The sequence below is a fragment of the Lutjanus erythropterus genome, chromosome 12 (genome assembly GCF_056507025.1).
Source record: "Lutjanus erythropterus isolate fLutEry1 chromosome 12, fLutEry1.hap2, whole genome shotgun sequence".
NCBI lineage: Eukaryota > Metazoa > Chordata > Actinopteri > Lutjaniformes > Lutjanidae > Lutjanus > Lutjanus erythropterus.
The window spans coordinates 15,243,101-15,263,594 of record NC_139328.1 but is presented as its reverse complement, the minus strand read 5'-3'; the positions used below and the strand labels follow the sequence as shown (position 1 = coordinate 15,263,594).

Here is a 20,494-nt window from a genome sequence, read left to right as displayed (position 1 = left end):
CCAGCATGGTACAAACAATTCTTTGACTTGCCTTTAACTTGAACTTTGAACTCCAGTTTGTCGTCTGCAGTCTGACAGGAGTATGACCCACTGTCTTTGGATTCAGTGGATTTTACTATCAGGGTACGAGAAAGGCCATCTTTTTTCATTTCATACTTGCTGCCCTCCTTGAGCTCAACACCATCTCTAAACCACTTCACACTGCCACTCTCTGTGGTCAGCTCAGTGGTCAAAACAATGTTTTCACTTGTTTGAACAACGCATGTGTCCTTGACAGTCTTCTTCTGGAACTTGACAGCTGCATCTAAAGAGAAGTCAGAGTTTCTTTTCAGCGCTTTGTGCAAAGAAACAACAATCTTGTAGCAAAACGTATTATATTTGAATATACTTCACCTGTCATCTGCAGCTTAAATACCAGCTTCTCTGTTCCAGCCTCACATGTGTACTCTCCAGCATCTTTTTTATCCACTTTTTCTATCACCAGCTCACGACTCTTGCCCTTTGACTCCATGTGGATTGCTTTGCTGGAAGTCAGCAGCTTGCCATCCTTATACCACTTCACCTCTGTCTTGGAATCAGAAACCTCACAGCTCAGGGTGGCTTTCTGCGAGAGAGTAGCTTTCACCTCCTTTTTGACAGACTCCTTGTTAGAGAAGCCAGCTGGGGCCTCTGCAGAGCAAATGAAAAATTGGATGGAAACAAATGTGTGATATGTAATCAGTGAACCTGAAATACTTAAATAATATATACATAATATAATAATAATTAAATGTAAACAAGGGAAACACAATATAAAAAGATCAACACAATGCTACGAAACATATAAGACAAATCACATTTACATTTCCATATTCTTGAAAATACTAACAACATTTTATTCCTCCTACCTGCCACCTGTATCTTAAAGACCATCTTCTCAGTCCCAGCCTCACAGATGTACTCTCCAGCATCCTTCTTCTCCACACTGTTGATCACCAGCTGCCGACTCTTGCCTTTAGATTCAATATGGATTGTCTTGCTGGAAGTCAGCAGCTTGCCATCCTTGTACCATTTCACCTCTGTCTTGGTATCAGCTACCTCACAGCTCAGGGTGGCTTTCTGGGAAAGAATGGCTTTCACCTCCTTCTGAACTGATTCCTTGTTGGAGAAGGCTGACTTGAACTGGATGTCTGCAAAAGTAATAATGCAAAATATCACCCTTCATTTAATACATGAAAATATGGACCTTTTTCCACAACTGCCATTTTGAAATAAAAAAGGAGGGTAAACACACCAGTTTTACCAGTGATACTAATTAAAGTTACGTTCCATTCAGGTGGAACAAAGCCAGGGTGCTGACATTGCACATGTTGGCTCACTGTAAAGGCTACACTAAATGGAAGAGGACATCAATTAGTACCATTGGTAACACCTGTTTTTTTTTTTTATTTCATATCAACATGGCTGCTGTGAAAAACGTCTATTGTGAAACTACTGTTCCACTTTCATGCAAGCCAAAATAGAATCAAGAAAACTGCTTAAAACAACAGAGATTAAATAACGTGGAAAACTGTGCAGCCAAGATCAGTGAATGATATTGTGTAGCTACATAAATAAATCATAAACAACAATCCAAACATCTTTGATACCAACATACTACAACACTCACAAGTCAATCCAGAACAACCCAGAACTAAAAAATAAAGTCCTCCAATTTAGCTGTTTTCAGTCTATTTCATTTTTATTTTTAGACAAGCATTCAAACCGTAACAAAATACACACACATCACATACACCATTCCCTTTGATTCCTCATACCTGTCACCTGTACTTTAAATGCCAATTTTTCAGTTCCGACTTCACAGATGTAATCTCCAGCATCTTTCTTCTCTATGCTGCTGATCACCAGTTGACGGATCTTTCCCTTTGATTCCATCTGAACTGCTCTGCTGGAAGTCAGCAGTTTTCCATCCTTGTACCATTTTACCTCTGTTTTGTTATCAACTACCTCACAGCTCAGGGTGGCTTTCTGGGAGAGAGTAGCTTTCACTTCCCTCTGGACAGACTCTTTGTTGAGGAAAGCAGATTTAGCCCGGACCTCTGTAGTAATATCTGTAAAGGAGTGTAGTGGCAGTACAATTACCCATACATGACTCCACAGCACGGGTACTACTTTGGATTTACTGGACAAATGCAACCAAACCTTACAGCAGCAGTGTACAGAAAAATAAGCTATTTTGAAGCACATTAAACAAAGACGCAAAATTGCACTTTGCAGTCGTAAAGCGAAAGAAAATTGGGCATCTGCAAGAAGCCACAAAGAGGCACAATGAATACATCAAAAACAGTTCATTTAAATTTCAAATCTGTGACCAGGAATCAACAAACAGCCACAATGATACCAGAGCTGCCTCAGCAAACAACTGCTACAAGACATCAAAGCATGGAGCTGAGTAGTGTATACAAGCCCTGAAATATTCCCATATTATTTGTCATCTAATAACATGAGACTCTCAGTCAGTACTGCACTATAAATATTTGAGCAAGTCATGTCAAACAACTCATAACTAAAGCAAGCAACAATTGAGCCAGAATTCAACTTGACATTTACAATCATAAACCAGAGACCACTGACACCAATAGAAAACACAAAATACACGCAAATGTCTTTTTTATCTCTGTATAAAAAAAGCTAAAATGAGACTTATTAGTGTTCAATATGTAATAATCAAACAGTTGTTTTATGTAATCAGAATTAGTGCCAAGCTTTCACATTTATTACAATGAAATTACTCATTACTACTAGTACTACTACACTACATTATTAAAACTACAGTAGGTTTTAACTAAAATGAATCCACAGTGGGATTTACATTTTATGGGGCTTTAACAAATGTATTTCTTTTACATTAGAGTCTTCTATTGATGTTTTAATGCAAAGCTTCACATCTCTGTTGTCATATTTTATGACATCATTACATGAGTAAACAGCTTGTATTCATATATCTTTGTTCTCTAACAGAAAATGAAACAGTGAGAGAAAAAAAAATGCTGCACTTGTGTTTTGTTTCTATGACAACAATATCTTGACAGTTTCTAACAATTCCCTATTAGCTTCACAAATGCGCTGTGGTTTGGTAAAATAACAACTGCAGACAAAGCAGTTGGATATATCGCTTTTTAACTTCTCTGCCTCTGCTCTGCTGTCTGCTATGTGTGTGTGTGTGTGTGTGTGTGTGTGTGTGTGTGTGTGTGTGTGTGTGTGTGTGTGTGTGTGTGTGTGTGTGTGTGTGTGTGTGTGTGTGGGTGGGTGGGGAAGAGGAGAGGACAGGAAAGCTAAACATACTTTTTGTTACTTTGTTTCTTTTCTGTCTCTGTTTCTCTCTGATATATCATAAAGTAGCCTAATACTTTTATCTGCAACAGTGCAGAAATACGGGATTTGAAGAGAATGAATAGACATCCAAAACAAACAAACAAAGAAAGCTGCACAGCACTCGAAACTGTTGATTTAGATGCACATGCTATGTCTTCAAAATAATGATTTTTGAAGTCCTTAGAAACAAGTAACAATCAAAGGTAGGATTTAATTATCTCAATTGGTATTTATTAAACATGCTGCATTCTCCTTACCTTCCACATGTATTTTAAAGACCAGCTTCTCAGTCCCAGCCTCACAGATGTACTCTCCAGCATCCTTCTTCTCCACACTGTCGATCACCAGCTGCCGACTCTTGCCTTTTGACTCTGCATGAATTGTCTTGCTAGTGGTCAGGAGCTTGCCATCCTTGTACCATTTCACCTCTGTCTTGGGATCAGCTACCTCACAGCTCAGGGTGGCTTTCTGAGAGAGAATGGCTTTCACCTCCTTCTGGATTGACTCCTTGTTGAAGAAGGCTGACTGGGCCTCTGGTGGAGGAGGTGTGACAAGGAAAAAATCAGATCAGATGCTCTTCATTCCATCAGGTCTTATTATTAGTTTGAAAATCCAATCTCCCTTACCTGCCACATGCATCTTAAAGACCAGCTTCTCAGTCCCAGCCTCACAGATGTACTCTCCAGCATCCTTCTTCTCCACACTGTCGATCACCAGCTGCCGAGTCTTGCCTTTAGACTCAGTATGGATTGTCTTGCTGGATGTCAGCAGCTTGCCATCCTTGTACCATTTCACTTCTGTCTTGGTATCGGCTACCCCACAGCTCAGGGTGGCCTTCTGGGAGAGAGTGGCTTTCACCTCCCTCTGGACTGACTCCTTGTTGAAGAAGGCTGATTTGTCCTCCAAGGCTAATGACAATAAGAAACACAGTGTTGTTATGAACACTGTTTGAAATAACCACTAATTGAAACATGTTAGAGACATCAAATTTAGGGTTGGGCAACTGAAGAAATACATTGGTTACTGATGATTGGCCATAGCTGGTTGTTTTTTATTTTATTTTCCTAGTTTAATGGTCTGAGCACATGCAACACACTGCTACACACTCTCATTCAGTGGCACAATACACAACCACTGAGCTTAAGACAGAATGAGAGGAAAAAAGACAAGTAAAGCCAGTATATTTTTACATCTAACTCGTTGAATTACAGATGTATTTCAACCAAACCAGAGGTGGTGATTGTTGGAACAGTGGAAATACTAACCAAAACAGTTCTGAGCTTTATTTTGTTTCAGTCAAGCTTAAATTAAATGTGTTTTATGATGGGTTAACAAGTCAATTAAAGCTAGCATTAATTGGGTAAAACCTTTTTTTTTTCTTTCTTGACATTTTGTGAATTTATTTTGTTCATTCATTGGACATAGCAAACATAACATAGGGGACTCTCAGCTCACACACATCTCCCAACTTAAGAGGGGGCCACACACACACACACACACACACACACACACCTGCCTGAATATATCGGCAATCACCAGTCATGCCCACTTGGAAAGTTGTAACATATTGCCCAAGACTAATCTAATTGACACATTCTTCAGGTTATTCTATAAATACATTATATACCCTCCCAGTCTTGTTTAGGACATTTAAAATCCCAAAAATGATACTACATCTCATAAATGTGACGTACTATAGACGTTTGGTAAAATGTGTACATACTAACCTTCTCCAAACCCTTAACTTAATACTATTTATATAGTAAAAACAAAGAGAATTTACATTAATCATATGAAACTCAAATTAGTTGTTTAAATCTATATGTCAATTAATCAATCAAGCAGGCTTACCTGACACAAATATCTTGAAGACAAGCCTATCCACTCCAGCTTCACATGTGTACTCTCCCTCATCGCTCTTCTCCACCTTCTCAATCACCAGTTGACGAGTATTGCCTTTTGCTTCTGAGTATATTGTCCTACTGGATACCAACAGCTTGCCATCTTTATACCATTTCACCTCTGTCTTGCTGTCAGAAACATTGCAACTAAGGGTGGCTTTCTGGGAAAGAATCGCTCTCACCTCCCTCTGGACTGACTCCTTGTTAGAGAAAGCAGCTAGGGCTTGAGATTCTGAAAAAAAAACAAGGTAAATAAATTTATATCTGTGATGTGCAGTCAAGTGTTGAATAGTATTACGTAAGAATCATACACTCTTACCTTTTATCTTGACCTGGAATGTGACTTTGTCTGTTGCTGTCTCACAGGAGTAATGTCCTTCGTCACTTTTCTTGGCATTCTTGATGATGAGTTTCCTTTGAGTCCCTTTGGAGATGAAGCTACTTCTTTGGTCCTCAGTGATCACCACATGATCTTTTTTCCACACTACGGTCGCGTTCGCCGAAGATACCTCACAGGTCAGCTCAAGATCTCCTTTAAGGGTCGACGACAAACCCATGGTACCTCTGGCTTTGTTCATAAACTTGGCAGGTTCATCTTTGAGAAGAAGAGATAGAAACAGAGTAATTACTTTTTAATATTTACTTGTCTTTCTTTTGTTTTCATACAAATGAATATCTGTGTTAATGAGTTGGAGAATATGTTGTGACTGTGAGTATGAGCAGAGTAACACTGGAGATAACTATGTGATGACAGAAAGCTCTTTCCTCTGTTTGATAGCTCATAAGCGTTTGCTAGCAGACATCAGAGCAGGTCAAATTTCAGTACATCACATGGTCTGAGACACACACTATCCTGTTCCCTTTACGAAATCATCTCTGCGCCAACCATAGCAAACAGATTATTGAGTGTGCTCTGTGATAAAGTTAAAGAGTGAATCTGTAATTAGTAGCAATGGTTTTGGTGAACGTACCTTTAAGAGAGAGTTGCAGGAACATTTTGTCTTCACCTAAAACACACTCATAGATGCCTACATCTTCCTCTGTTACATTGTGCACCACCAGGATCCTCTTGCGGTCGATGATCACATATTCAAACTTCTTTCCCATTTTGACCTCCCGCCCATTCCTCATCCAAACCACCTGAAGAAACAAACACAAAACAGATCAGGTTAATAGAGTACATGAATGTTTTACTCAAGCAACTACTATTACTTTAGTGTCACCAAGCTGGTGACACTGGTAAGGAAGCTGGCAAATAATCAAATACAGAAGTTTTATTCTTGGTAACAGTAACATGAAATAGAAAATGTGTCATACTGACTGTATTAATTTCCATATGAATAAATCCTACCAGCTTCAACTATAACTGTAAACACCAATTCACTCAATCAACTTAAAAGTTCATCACATACTGCTTGCGCACAAAACTGTTAATGAGCACTGTAAAGTATTTTGAGCTGGTTCAACTTACTGAAAGTTAACTGAACTTAGAATATTAAGTCAAAAATAAAAACTTGTTGACTTAACATAAAACGTGGGTAAATAAAATAAGCTGTGAAAGCTAAAAGTAAAGCTGTAAGTGACATGTGATCCCATCACAAACCTGTGCATCATAATCTGACACCTCAGCAGTCAGCTGAGCAGTGTCTTGGGCACTGCAGGTCACCTCCAACACATCTGACTTGTTGGTGAACCTAACAGGAGGAGCTAAAAATACAGACAAAGCATTACTGGTTTGCTTCTCACAAAAAAATACAGTAAATACCAATGGGCTTCAATTAAAAACAAGAATCTTAATAAAGTTTTAATGCAGAGAAGTGAATGTACTACAATATATTAATTAGGGCTGTCAAAGTTAACGCAATAATACCGTGTTAATGCAAATTCCTTTTAACGCCACAATTATTAATTAATTAATTTATTTATTTTGATGCGTCATTAACATACATTCTGTTATATTGGCCCTTGGCCTGACCCATAGTTTGAATCAGTTGCTGGAAATGATTCAGCTTGCAGTCCCAAGCTTTACGTTACCACTCAGATGGTGTTGCAGCGGACGCTTAATCGCTATTAAATATTTTAATCAATTGACAGCCCTAATATTAATATGATTTAGAGACTTTTCCTCCAGTGATAGTTTAACTGGCTGTGAGTGCATACCCTTCACAGTTAGGGTGCAAGTGCTTTGCGAGCCTCCACCCACAAACTTGACTTCAGCTCCGTTCATCTCTGTGGTCACAGTGCGGATGAGCAGAGTGTGTATGTTCTTGGACCTAGTAATGAGGTAGTCGGATCCACTACGCAGGAGACGGCCGTTTAGAGACCAGAAGCCAGAGCAAACAGCAGACAGCTCCACGGAGATAGAGAACTCCTCACCAGAGATCGCCGTGCTGTTCATCAGGCCTTTCCTGATTTCAGCACTGGGTTCTGGAGACAACAGGCAAATCAGACATGAGAAAACAACACTTGAATACTTTCCACGATAGCATACAGCCATGAATGACAAATGTCATGGTCTTTTACCTAGGTAGAAGCTTCCAGGCACCTCCAGGTAGGGACTCTGGCCAAAATCATTCATAGCAGAGATACGGAACTGATAGCTGGCTTCTTCGGTGAAGTTACTGATGGTGATCTGTGTTGACACAAAGTTTTCTTCAGTGATGCACCTCTGCCATGTCTGCGCGCCAACCTTCCTCCTCTCCACACTGTAGCCCTTGATGGGCACAGGGCGGTCACTGTCAGGAGGAGACCACTGAAGGGTGATGGATGAGTCAGTCTTGTTCAGCACCACAGCATCGACTGGGGGATCGGGAGGATGCTTCCTTGCAGCTAAAGCAGAGAGTGGTGATCAGGTGGGAATTGAGTGATTGTAGTCAATCAAAAGAAAGATTAAAAGAAAAATATTTTTGTTTGTTGTTTGTTGTTTTTGTTTGCTTTCAAAGCCAGCGACCATTCTCTTCGGTTATCACAATATTTTATTTGCCAATTTAATTACTGTGATGTTGTTGGAGTCTTATCTCTATATACAGCTGTACAATACACTACACAAATATAAGCAATCAGCCATATAGTGTGAATTAAAAAGCCTTTGTTGGAGACTAGGGTTGTAAATTAGGGTTGTGCATTTTGCTTAATCTTAATAATTAATAATAATAATCAATAATAATAAATAATAATAACGATGGATTAATCAGTTAATCATTAATAATTTATAAGATACATAACACACATGCATTTTCTTTTTTTTCAGGCTTTTTTCTTTTTTCCTCTCATTTTCCTGCGTTTCAGTTTCCTTATTTTACAAATGGCTCTGCCAGACAAAATGTCAGTGTCAAATCATGTGCAATTACTGACTATTTTTAACTATCAATGAATATATTATTTAACTAAATGGTGTTTAATCGATTAATCATTAATATCCCTACTAATGATCAATCCATTTCAAAACATAACTGTAAGCTGTGGGGGCTGACCAATTATGGGCCTGGCCAATAAGATAGTCATCATTTTACAACAATTGGAATCAGCATTTTTTTCATCTGATTACTGATAAGATAATTTTTTTTCAAAATAGCTCTGTTGCAGGCGCCTCTGTTAGTCTGTAGTCACGGTTTTGTGGTGTCACTCTTTATAAAACATTTGGGAGCTTTTTTGTTTTACATACATATATATATACATATATATTAAAATTTTCAATTAACTTTAAGAAATTAAAAATTTCAATCAACAAGAAATGCTGCTGGTAGTTCCCTGCACTTGAATGTTGAAAAATTCTGCTTTAATTAAACATATCTTTAAAAGCATTAATAAAGTTCTGTGTTGGAGTTTGTGTTATTCTAAATTTTGACACCAATATTTTATTTTTTACAACAAATGTACAGTGGTTTTAAATAACAGTTATAAGTTTTCCTGATTTCTCATAATCGGTACCAGCATTGAAAATCAGTCAATCCCTAATAAGCTGTATCTATCCAAAGATACCTTTGCTTTATGATCCTCTTTCATCACTTATTTGGAGGTGAAAACAGATGGCTGGGTTTAGCCATCTGTTTAGTTTGACTTTTTACCATTTAAACATTGATTTTCACATTCTATGCCATCCTGTATATGATGCAACAAGTCAGAACAAATACAATAAATCTGACCAAGGTGTCGGCCTCACCAGTGACAGTGAATCGAGTGGAAGTCTTGCAGTCTCCTGCCACAAAGGCCACTTCTCCTGAGTCTTCTGCTTGACAGTCTCTTATTGTGAGCGTGTACTGTCTGAGCATGCAGGCAATGGAGATACGGGAATCTTCCTTCAGCCTCTCGCCATTGCGGGTCCAATAGGCCTCGGGGCAGGGATGCTCCAGCTCCACACAGAAGATGACAGTGTCACTGACAGGAACTACTGTCCTCCGGGGAAGTTTCTTAGTAATGTTGCCTGGGATATGAAGGGAAGTAGATATTACATAAAGAAATGCTGAAAAAGGATTTCAAGGATCAGGTATACAGTGGATTTAAACTGTATAATTTTATAACTTTGAGAGAAGATTACATTAATTACTCTTCATAATAGCATTGTACATAATCTTTAACAAGAAATGAAAATAGAAAAAAGTGTCTACCATACCCAGGACAGTGAGCTCAGCAACAGTGCGACTGCCTTCTTTCATCTCGCAGATGTAAACACCATCATCGTTGGTGGTGACATTGTGTATGGTGAGACGACGCAGAGTGCCTTCCTCCTCCATGCGATATTTGGTATTTTGCACCAGCCGCGTCTCCTCCATGAACCAGTCGGTCTGGGTGGCACCGACAGGCACCTCGCACATCAGCATGGCTGACGATTTCTCTTGTACCTCCACATCCTGCAGCTTCCTCCTGAACGGCACCTTAGGCTCTGACACCATGAAAAATAACAAAATCTTCTGTTTATGCAACCGTATTGATGTGCATATGTCAATATATCAACTACAAAGAACAGCATATATTTTAAGATTGTATCATCCATTTTCAAAACATTCTACATTAATTTTCCTGTGTGTGATCCTGTGATGTAGCTCAGGCTAGTACAATATTAAAATCAAGTCGGGGAAATAGTAATAATAAATCATTTTTTGCATGTTCTCAGAAATACCCGCAAATAAGGTCTGATACTTTCTAAAGTTAATGAGTTGAAATATGCAAAAAGAAAAAATACTGTATGTTCAATATCTGTAAAAATAATGACAAAAGAAATTTGTTGTTGTTTACAGTTATATTACTTTGTTTAATGTGTACTAAATGTTTCAATGTGCTTACTACATTTACTATTTCAATGGATGTTGCAGAGTTTACAGAATGTTGGACGTTTCTCCTACTTCTCGGTTTTCTTACTACCCTCTGCACTACAACTGTATCCATATCCATACTTTGGATCTGATCCAAATGTTTTAACTTTAGGAATCAGGTGTTGAAAGATGTGGAACTCCACTTTGAGTTATGGGTGAAGTTCACTGGGTAAATTACATTTACATTTAAATATTTCTAATAATTCCTGTGATGTACCTTCCAACGGACAAGTCAGCTGTTTTCAGCTTTAAAGATGTTTACTTTGGGAATATGAGGTGGGACATAAACAAAGGTCAAACACTTCCGAGAGTCAAAGTTGGTGACACAGAGTTTGGCTCCTAAAGTGGCCCTTAACTTGTAATTTATGTACATTAACAACCTAAATTTATTTGTAAAGCATTTTGACTGACTTCCCTTTCTGCCAGGACCCCTCATTTAATTTCTAAGTGACTTATTAAAATCTGAATAAAGTTGTTGAAATAAAGGTTACACAAAGCACAATATTTTTTCTATTTTGTTGAAAATGAATGACCAACTTTTTCTTCTATGTCCATTGTTATTGTAATGGTATAACAGAAGTGGCAGATAATTTAGTGCCTGTAACTGTGTACTGTATTTGTTGTTAGTATTACCATTTCTTCTCCATTTCTTGTATTTTTTATATTTATTCAGTGCTGTATTTGGTACAATCATTGTAAAAATGTTAAATGGTCATACATCCACTAAATGTATGTCTATATAAAATGTATATTTTCCATTGCAAACTTTCCTTTAAAATCCAGAAAACTAACAAACGCCAAGGTAAACATCAAAAGCATCTATTTTCCTGCGCACGGCACAGCCCTCTTTGTCGGACTGAATGGATATTAACAACCCTCATAAATTTACAACTCTACAATTTCATCTCTTGGGACAATTTCTTCCCAAGGGAAGTCACACTAGCAGTGGTGCCAATGTGCTCCAGTAAGCGAGTGACCATCTTAGCAACTGTGAACCACTCATCACCAGCAGAAAATAGATGCAACACAACACCCTTCTTCAGAGGATGAGCCAGAATTCAACCTTGTTGTGAAGAGCCACACGCATTTTCAGACGTTTAAATGAGGCTTTGGGCAACACTTACAGTAGTGCAGTTGCCAGCAAAAAGTTTGTCCCACTAACATATAGCTTATTCCTCTGTGCCATATACCTCCACTTTTATTGCTATTAAAAACACATAAATGAACCACACTGCAGTACTGGATGACAGCTTCCTTCCTTCATTGTGATGAACATACGCAATGTACTGTAGTTTATTTTGAGTAAATTACACATACACCATTCTGGTGTTTTAAATACTCACCAGAGCAGCAAACATATATTAATATACTGCCCAAAATAGCCCCCAGCCACTAACTATTCATTCCTGTTTGAGTAATGTTTGCTAAAAACTACAGTGCCCAGCTGTCTGGTACACTGTGTATTTGTGAGCCACTTTTATGTCTTCATTAGGGTCTTGGGGTGGGTTGCCACAAACATGGTAGAGAGGTTGAAAAGTATCAGAGGTGGAAAGTAACAAAAAACAAATACTTTGTCACTGTACTTCAGGTATTTGTACTTTACTTGAGAATTTATTTTTCTGTCAATGTTTTACTTTTATTTCCTACATTTTAACACAAATATCTGTACTTTCTTAAATTTTCAAAACAGGTTCATTGCTTTACTTTTAATGCATTTAAGAGGAATTATTGATTATTTTTATTTTGTGTCACTGTCGCCTGCCGCCGCCACCTTCCCAACATGATGATTTTCAATCTAAATGTATGGGGCATTGACACATAGAAAAGATGATTCCTTGTTGTGTCTATCAGAGCATATCACGTACATCAGACATAAGACAAAACAGACAAAAGATGTATGTACTGTGTTAATCCGTGAGCATCTTACCTTTGACAGTTACCAACACAGCACTGTAGGTCTGCCCAGCCATATTGGTTGCATTGCAGGTGTAGAGACCATTATCACTCTGCTTGCAGTACAGGATCTTGAGGATGAAGTTCTCAGCTTGGTCCTCATAAATGACGTGCCTGCGGCCCTCGCTGATGTTTGTTCCATCCTTCCTCCAGATGATGTGGGGTTTGGGGTGACCTGTCACAAAGCAGCTGAGTTTGGCATGTTTGCCCTCAGTTACCGTGCAGGTACGGGTGAACACACCTTTGGGCAGCTTTGCCAGCATGGATACCCTCAGCTCATGTTCCAGACCCAGAGAACTCAAACCATCTCTGACTGTAGAAGAGGAAGAAACGGAGGTGCTGCTTTCTTCAGTGCGATAGATGGAGATGTCCTTCTTCATTTCCTCTTTGCGCTTCTGTAGGTGAGAAAGGAGGGAGGTGTTCTTGTCTGCAGTCAGATAGCGGGCATCCTGGGCATCCACAACCAGAGCTGCTGCAGTGTGTGCACGCCCAACAGTGTTCTGGGCCCTGCAGGTGTAGGTGCCGCTATCCAGGTTACGTACACTTTGGATCTTTAAGGTGCTGCTGTCACTGTCAGACAAAATCTTGATGCGGTTAGTCTCCCCCAAGTAGCGCCCATCTTTCTCCCAATCAAAGTTGGCTTCAGGGAAAGCTGCAACCTTGCAGAGAAAAATGACATCCCCTCCCAAACCTACACGTGTAGATGTCGGCTTAACCAGGAAAACAGGGGCCCGCTGAGCCATCTCTGTTGGCAGGGCCACTTTGAAGGTTACAGCAGCATAAGCTTCCCCAACACTGTTTTTGGCCCGGCACATGTACTGGCCACTGTCCTCCAGTGTTAAGTCATAGATGGTCAGGCGGTACACGTTTCCATCCTCCACGGTCTTGAAGCGTCCCCCAGATGTCAGCTTAAGCTTGTCCTTTTCCCAGGTGATCAGTGGGGTTGGGCTACCCACGATAGTGCAGCTCAGTGTGGCATCCTTGCCTACACAAACTGAGAATGCCTTTGGGCGGGTGAGAAACCTCGGGACTCCTCCAAACAAGTTTGGATCCATTGTTTGTTCCTGTAACCAAGGCAAAGATTAATATTACAATACAGTCCCAGGGAGGTTCCTGCAAGATATAATATGCCATGAACAGGAGGTATCCAAAGCTGCAACGATTTGTCAGTTAATTGATTAATCAACTAATTAGTTAATCAGTCTTTTGTGATCGTAAATGAAGAGACTTTTGGTTTTGGACTCTTGGTTGGAAGGAATTTGATGACACGACTTTGGGCTATGTGTGATCGTGATGAACATTTTTCACAAATTTTTAACATTTTATAGAGTAGATGATTCATTCATTAATCGTGAAAACAATCACCAGATTAATCAATATGAAAATCATCTTTAGTTGCAGCCCTAAATCAATTAATTAAAAAAGTCAAACATTTACTGGTTTTAGCTTCTCAAAAGTAAGGCTTTCTTCTTTTCCTGTCAGTTATGATAGTAAGTAAGAGACTTTAGTTTTTGGACTGTTGGTTGGGCAAAAGAAGCTTTTTGAAGACGTCACTTGAAGACTGGGGAATTGTGATACCCCCATTTTTTTGACATTTTATTGACTAAACAATTTAAGGATCAGATTAAGTGTAAGATTTACAAGGATGTCTTGACAGAATATGGCAGAAATTGATTACAATATTCATACTTTTGTTTTAATTAGTATATAATCACCCGAAAATAAGAGTCACTGTGTTTTTTTAACCTTAAACTGAGACATTTATATCTAGAAAGGGAACAGGTTCTCTTTCATGGAGGTTGGCATGTTGCACTGCCATGTTTCTACAGTAGTTCAGAACAGACAAACCAAAACTGGCTCTAGATAAGACCTTTTAGATTTATGAGTTTTGCAGACAGCACATTCTCCTACATGCTTGAAAGTGTTTGCTCTCTGCCAGCTCACTGCTAGAAGCCAATAAATCCTACACACTGGTCCTTTAATCATGAAAATAAAAGACAAATTAATCAATAATGAAAAAAAATGTTAGGTGCTGCCCTAGACATGTCACCTTTATTTGAATGCTGGCTGGCGAAACAGCAGGCAGTAGTTTAACACAGCTTCCAACCAACTAGGGATGGTTCCAGGGGGAAAAGTATAATCCAATTCAATCCATCAGCCTAAACTGTCACATAAATACGTCACTAAACTTTGAGCAATAATATCAAAAGTAGTATTACATAACTGAGGCATGTTGTCGACTTAGTATTTATTTAAAATTTTGTGCCACAGTTGACCATGATGTCTTTTAGATGGCTAGGCTATGCAAGGCTTATCAATACCAACGTAACTATTATTGACAGCTTAGTTGTTTAAGAGTGGAGAAAATATCAGTATTGTGGTATCGGAATCAGCCAAGAAAAAGTGATATTGAGCATCCCTAGTATCAAATATTTTAGATGTGTTAAGTGTTTAGGAAAAGCAAATTCAGTTTCTTCTGAAATAGAACAATTTTTTAAAAAAAAAGGACTGCACATTTTATGATCATACAAAGGTTGTGTGAGCTAATTTAATTTATTTTCTAATGAGACATTAAATTACAAAGAAACCCGGTCAAATGGCCAGTGAATGTTCAAATTTTACCAGCATTGTTTTGTTTGAGGGAAGCAAATTGACCAACCACTTGCATATTTTACCAGAATTTGACTGGTGGCTGGTGCTAATTTTGTGCCCTGCACCCAACCACTGAGAGATGCTTCAGTTTGTGAGGCCTACTCTATAAATATGTTATGCTATGAAAATAGACATAAATCCATAGTTCAGATAGGCATATTTATGGCTTTCAGTTACAGTAGGTGTCAGTCAACATACAGTGCCGCTGCTCTGGCCTTTGCAGACATTGATCAATACAACAAAGACTTCACTTCATGTCGTGCAGCCTGTTCAATATGCAGATAGTTAAATGACACAACAACAAAGAAATTCCCTTGTAACAAGGTCAAATAGTGCAGATATGTGCCTTTCAAAGAGTGACATTTGCCAGCTTTGTCACCTCTGTCGCTTGAACCGCCTGTCCCAAAAATAACCTCAGCTGTCAGACCCCGTCTCTGTCCATTGCCATTTGTAGAAGCGAAAGGGACATCAGCTGTTTGATAAAGCTCCCACTTCAGAAACATACATACATTTTTTCACGCTCTCCGTCTTCTATGCTCTATTATTTTGGAAAATGTGTTGGAGTTTAATTACAATTTTAAAGTTTTTAAGTGTCAAAACGGTGAAAACTGGAGCTCACGCGCTCGCAATAACGGTTAAAGCGCACGAAGTTACCCGTTGTAACCGTTAATTAACCGTTCCAGGTTTAAACGTTTAGTATCTAACAGTTAGGTTAACTAGCTGCCCACACAAATTTGAATTTAGCGTTAAATTGATTGAAAACTGACAACATCGGTCAAGTACTCTGTGTAATTATTAATGTGACATTAGGTATTATTAATGCTATTATCATGTATTAGCCTAACATTACTTTTTCACCTTGAGTCTTCAGCCCCTCAGGTAAAATGGACGTTGAATCATGTGGGCTGAAACGTCAGTTGGCCGTCAAAGATGTCCGGATACTCCAATGTCAGTGTTTAGAAATCCCACCAAAAAAATGTCGTCTTTGTGTTGAAATATCCTTGAAATGGTTGTAAATCCAGGATGGTGGAACATCCCCCAGTCTCCTGCAGTGGGCGGTTGACTAGACTTATTTTTTCTTTCTTCTCCGGTAGGTACCTCATGATGCCAAATAGCTGACGTGCCTATTTTGGCGCAGCCTCCTTTCCAAAATAGACTTGTCATTTAACTGTGGAGATAGGAGATAGCCTGACTGCTGGTGAGGTCGGGGGAACAGAGCAGACTGGCCCTGTCCTGGCCTCTGCCGGGCTACTGCACACTGCTGCAGGCAGGCAGGCAGGCTGTGTACCTCAACGGTTGTAAACAAGTCATAATACTGATTTGTGTTACCAAAACTAATGTACACCTGCAATAGAGGCTTTCAGTGCAAATAATCCGATTGCTTTTGCTGTGTTTTCGATTAAATTTGTAAGCCTGTTGAGGTAATGATCTCAAATCCCACCTAGAAAGTATGCAAAATGTCTATTTAGACCTTTCATGTCATTTATTCAGCTATATTTTATGTATATTTCATTTCCTCACCTAATACTGGTCCATAGTCCTCTCCACACAATAAAACAAGGGAGATACTAAGTTATTTATTTATTTACTTAGGCCACATTGCATTATGTTTTTGTCCAAGGTTACTTTGTCATACATTAGGAGACAATGGGCCCCTGGGCAGAGACATGTAAAAGGCCATCCAACCCTCCTTAATAAGAGCAGATTGAAAGAGACATAGTGTCTTTTTAAGGTATTTTTGTGTTTCATCATGATCATTTTGTATCTGTTTTTGTTAGTTTTGTGTCTCTTTGTGGTAGTATGTGTCCCTTTGCAGTACTTTTGTGTTTCCTCATCATTGTTTTGTGCCTCTTTTTGGTACTTTAGTGTCTCCTCTCAGTCCTTTTGTCTATCTTTGTAGTAGATGTGCATCTTCTCATAGTTATTTTGAGTCTCTCTCTGGCACTTTTGTGTCTCCTCGTGGATGTTTGGTGTCTCTTTCTGGTACATTTGTCTCTCTTGGTGGTACTATTGCCCCTCCAATGTCATTCTGTGTCTCCTTCTGGTACTTTTGTGTCTTTCTAAAATAGTTTCCTGTCTCTTCATAGTTCATAGTTTGAGTAGTTTATATCTCCTGGTAGTCATTTTCTGTCTCTTTGTGGAAGTTTTGTGTCTCTGTTATTGTTGTGTGTCTTTGTGGTCATTTTGTGTTTCTTTGTAGTCATATAATTGACTTTCCCAAAGACGTGTTAACAGTCACACTGGGCCCAGTAGGCTCTTTAATTAATTTATCCAGGCTTACAATAAGTGGAGTCAAACAATGAATGAGCAAGAGCTGGATGTGACCCACTATTTTGTTTAATTTTGCGAACACAGTAAGTGCTGGCTGTGGTCGGTGAGATGTAAAATCTGAAAAGGTGGGTTTGTTTAATTATTTATTTACTGTCCTAAAAGTGGCCAAATTTAAATATACCGAATCAACTGGAATTAGCCCAAAAAATACTTATCATATGTTAATTTCAGTTCATATATGTCAACTCTGCCCTGGTGCAGTTTTAGAATATGATCTAAGTGTCTGGCTACATATTAGTTATGCCCCTGCTTTTGGCTTATGAGACATTTCATTCAAGTCAGCCTAAAATAAATGCTTTTAGAATTTATCATAGTGCTTCCATCTTTGCCCAAGGAGGTGGGGGGAATATTTTTTTTTAATTTTTGATTTAATGCAAACAGCATATGTACTTCAGACTTCCTTAAAGGGTAGTTCAGGTAATTGATCACTCACTTTGTGTAACCAGTGCTGTTCACTTGAGTCACTTGACGTAACTGAAGTTACATTTCACTATAGAGCCATAAGCAGCCAGAAATACCAAAAAAAAAAAAAAGTCTAATACAGGACTGTTGCTGACTTTACTCTCAACTCCACAAAAAGCTAAATCCAAACTGTAACTTCATCTTTCTTGTATGTTCAACTTTGTGACCTATAAATCAATCTCTTGCCTCCTCTGTCTGTATCTAATGATCTTTTGGCTCGCCTTACTACAGGGTGTAGTGGGAGCTGAGCTTGAGGACGAGCCACATTAACTGTGATGTGGCTGAATGTGAAGTTAACTTGTGTATTGGAGTTCTTGAACAAGAACAACTGATCCCTGTCCCTATCATGTCCCATATCAACTTCCCATCATAAGGTTACTTCTTTGGCACAAATGTAACTTTGAACAAACCTGAGGACTCTTGGAGTTGTTGAACGTTTTTGCCATATTTTTCCCACTTCTGATAAAGGCTTATAGGGACAGTTCAAAACAAAATTAAGAATACTTTTTTTTTTTCTCTCACCTGCTATGAATCCAGATTGATTTGTTTTGAGTTGCCGAGTTTTGGCGATGTCTGCCTTCTCTCCCACATGATGGAAGTAGATGGCACTCAAATGAAGAAATACATTTGACAAATTCAACCTGTGTCTCTTTTCAGAAATTACGACCCAGTTACTCCAGATAACCCACGCACCCTGTGGAGCATTTTCATTACTTTGAGCACTGCAAGCCAAATGCCATTTAGCTCCATTATATGCATGAGGAAGACATCTCTATAACCAATATCTCCAAAACTCTGCATTCACACCAAAACAATCTAGATGGATAAATAACACTACAGGTAAGATATAATATATGTATTTTTATTTGGGGATGAACTGATCCTTTAACTCATTCTACTACTTCTTCATCTTAACTACAACAAACACCTGTTTTGATCTGTGAACACACAGAGATGAAATTGATATCAGTCCTCTAATCAAACTGAGGATATGCAGCAAACAATCACATTTCCCAAAATGTTAATGTTCCTTCAAACCTTATTTTTTGTGTTTTTCTGTTGTTTCACAAGTGACCTTACCAGCATACGGTGTCATAATATCACTCATTAGAAGAAGAGTAACCTCTCCTTTATGGTAGGCATCATCCACTGAGCAAGACTAGAAAATCCCTGTCATCCACACGTATACAGTACGTGATAATCCTCAATTTGATTGAATGTAGGCTAAATATGATTGGCCTAAGCTGAGAGATCGGCTGAACTTGGCCCCTGGCACATTGTATTCAGCAGTCACCATGTTGACAGCTGCTTTGCCCAGCTGGTCAGGCCCATAATTAAGTTATGACTTCATATTGTACAAAAGTTAAATGAATCCATGACACCTTCACAATGATGAAAACACTTAGCAATCATTCAGCATGACACAGCAATCCTTAGATAATAGGGCATCTGTGTTCTATTACGCTCCACTTCATCAGAGATTTGAAGATAAATTATATAATCTAATGCTTATAGTGTCCAGAAGTGAGGAGTAACTAAGTACAAATGCTTTGTTACTGTACTTAAGTAGATTTTTACCCTTACTTTACTTGAGGATTATTTTTTTTGTCAACTTTTTACTTGTACTGCCTACATTTGAACTGAAAAATCTGTACTTTTTACTCCTTACATTTTCAAAAGAGGCTCGTTACTTTAGTTTTAATAGATTTTAGGGGAATTATTGGGACAAAAGATGTGAAGACACAAAACGTTGTAACAAGGCAAAAAAGAAATTACAAGGAAAAAAGTCAGCTGACAAAAGACAAATGACAAAAAACAGCAAAAAAAAGACATAAAATGAAAAACAACATCAAATACGTAACAAGACAAAAAACTATGTAAAAGACATAATGATAAAAAAAAGATGTGACAGGAGGAAAACAAGGTAAAAGACTGTTATATTTGACTTTTATACTTTTCAGAGCCTGTACCTTTTCACTTCCACTCAAGTAAAGAAGTTGTATCTTTCACAAGAGTCTTTTTTCCACAAGTGAAAGGAAACATGTCTTACTTATTTCTCCCCTATTCTTCGGCTTCCATGGTATTTTCTCGGTCTTTCAGAGTGGGCTTTCCCCCAGTGCCAATGACTGACAGCAGCAGGTCGCCTGGACCCTGATTTAAACTCTCTGAAACTCTAGCAGACGGTAATCCACTGTTGCTGCTAGCCTCTGCTTCATCCTGTTCTGACTACTGTGTTTGGTTTCAATACTCCTGAAAGTACACAGAGAAAAATAAAAACATACAAGAAACTGACAAATAACTAATTCATCCGTCTCTCCACTAATGTTCAATATGTGAAAAAATCAAAGGATGTTTTGTGTGTATTTGTTATATAAATTTTAATTTGACTTTACCTCCAATTGTTTTTCTCCCCCTCCTTTCGCTTTTTCTGTGGTCTACATTTCAAGATGCCAAATCAGTTAGTAGCATCAAATCACATCTTGGATGGTATTTCCACAATCTGGTCGTCGTCCAGAAGTCACTCTGAGC

At 38.6% G+C, this 20,494-nt stretch overlaps 1 protein-coding gene across 1 annotated transcript in view; it reads right to left on the bottom strand.

Moving 5' to 3' along the window:
- Positions 1 to 16,240, bottom strand: part of obscnb (obscurin, cytoskeletal calmodulin and titin-interacting RhoGEF b) — a 64,776-nt gene extending 48,536 nt beyond the window's left edge. Inside the window, exons 1-16 of the mRNA XM_084732559.1 lie at positions 16,031 to 16,240; positions 12,495 to 13,584; positions 9,868 to 10,137; positions 9,418 to 9,678; positions 7,779 to 8,084; positions 7,416 to 7,682; positions 6,859 to 6,962; positions 6,227 to 6,395; positions 5,575 to 5,850; positions 5,206 to 5,487; positions 3,981 to 4,262; positions 3,612 to 3,887; positions 1,797 to 2,090; positions 888 to 1,169; positions 394 to 669; positions 32 to 304 (exon numbers count right to left, since the gene is read on the bottom strand). Coding sequence (XP_084588685.1) covers positions 32 to 304; positions 394 to 669; positions 888 to 1,169; positions 1,797 to 2,090; positions 3,612 to 3,887; positions 3,981 to 4,262; positions 5,206 to 5,487; positions 5,575 to 5,850; positions 6,227 to 6,395; positions 6,859 to 6,962; positions 7,416 to 7,682; positions 7,779 to 8,084; positions 9,418 to 9,678; positions 9,868 to 10,137; positions 12,495 to 13,575 — 4,699 coding nt within the window. The 5' untranslated portion in view covers positions 13,576 to 13,584; positions 16,031 to 16,240. The remainder of the gene's footprint in view (positions 1 to 31; positions 305 to 393; positions 670 to 887; positions 1,170 to 1,796; positions 2,091 to 3,611; positions 3,888 to 3,980; positions 4,263 to 5,205; positions 5,488 to 5,574; positions 5,851 to 6,226; positions 6,396 to 6,858; positions 6,963 to 7,415; positions 7,683 to 7,778; positions 8,085 to 9,417; positions 9,679 to 9,867; positions 10,138 to 12,494; positions 13,585 to 16,030) is intronic.
- Positions 16,241 to 20,494: the final 4,254 nt, after the last annotated feature.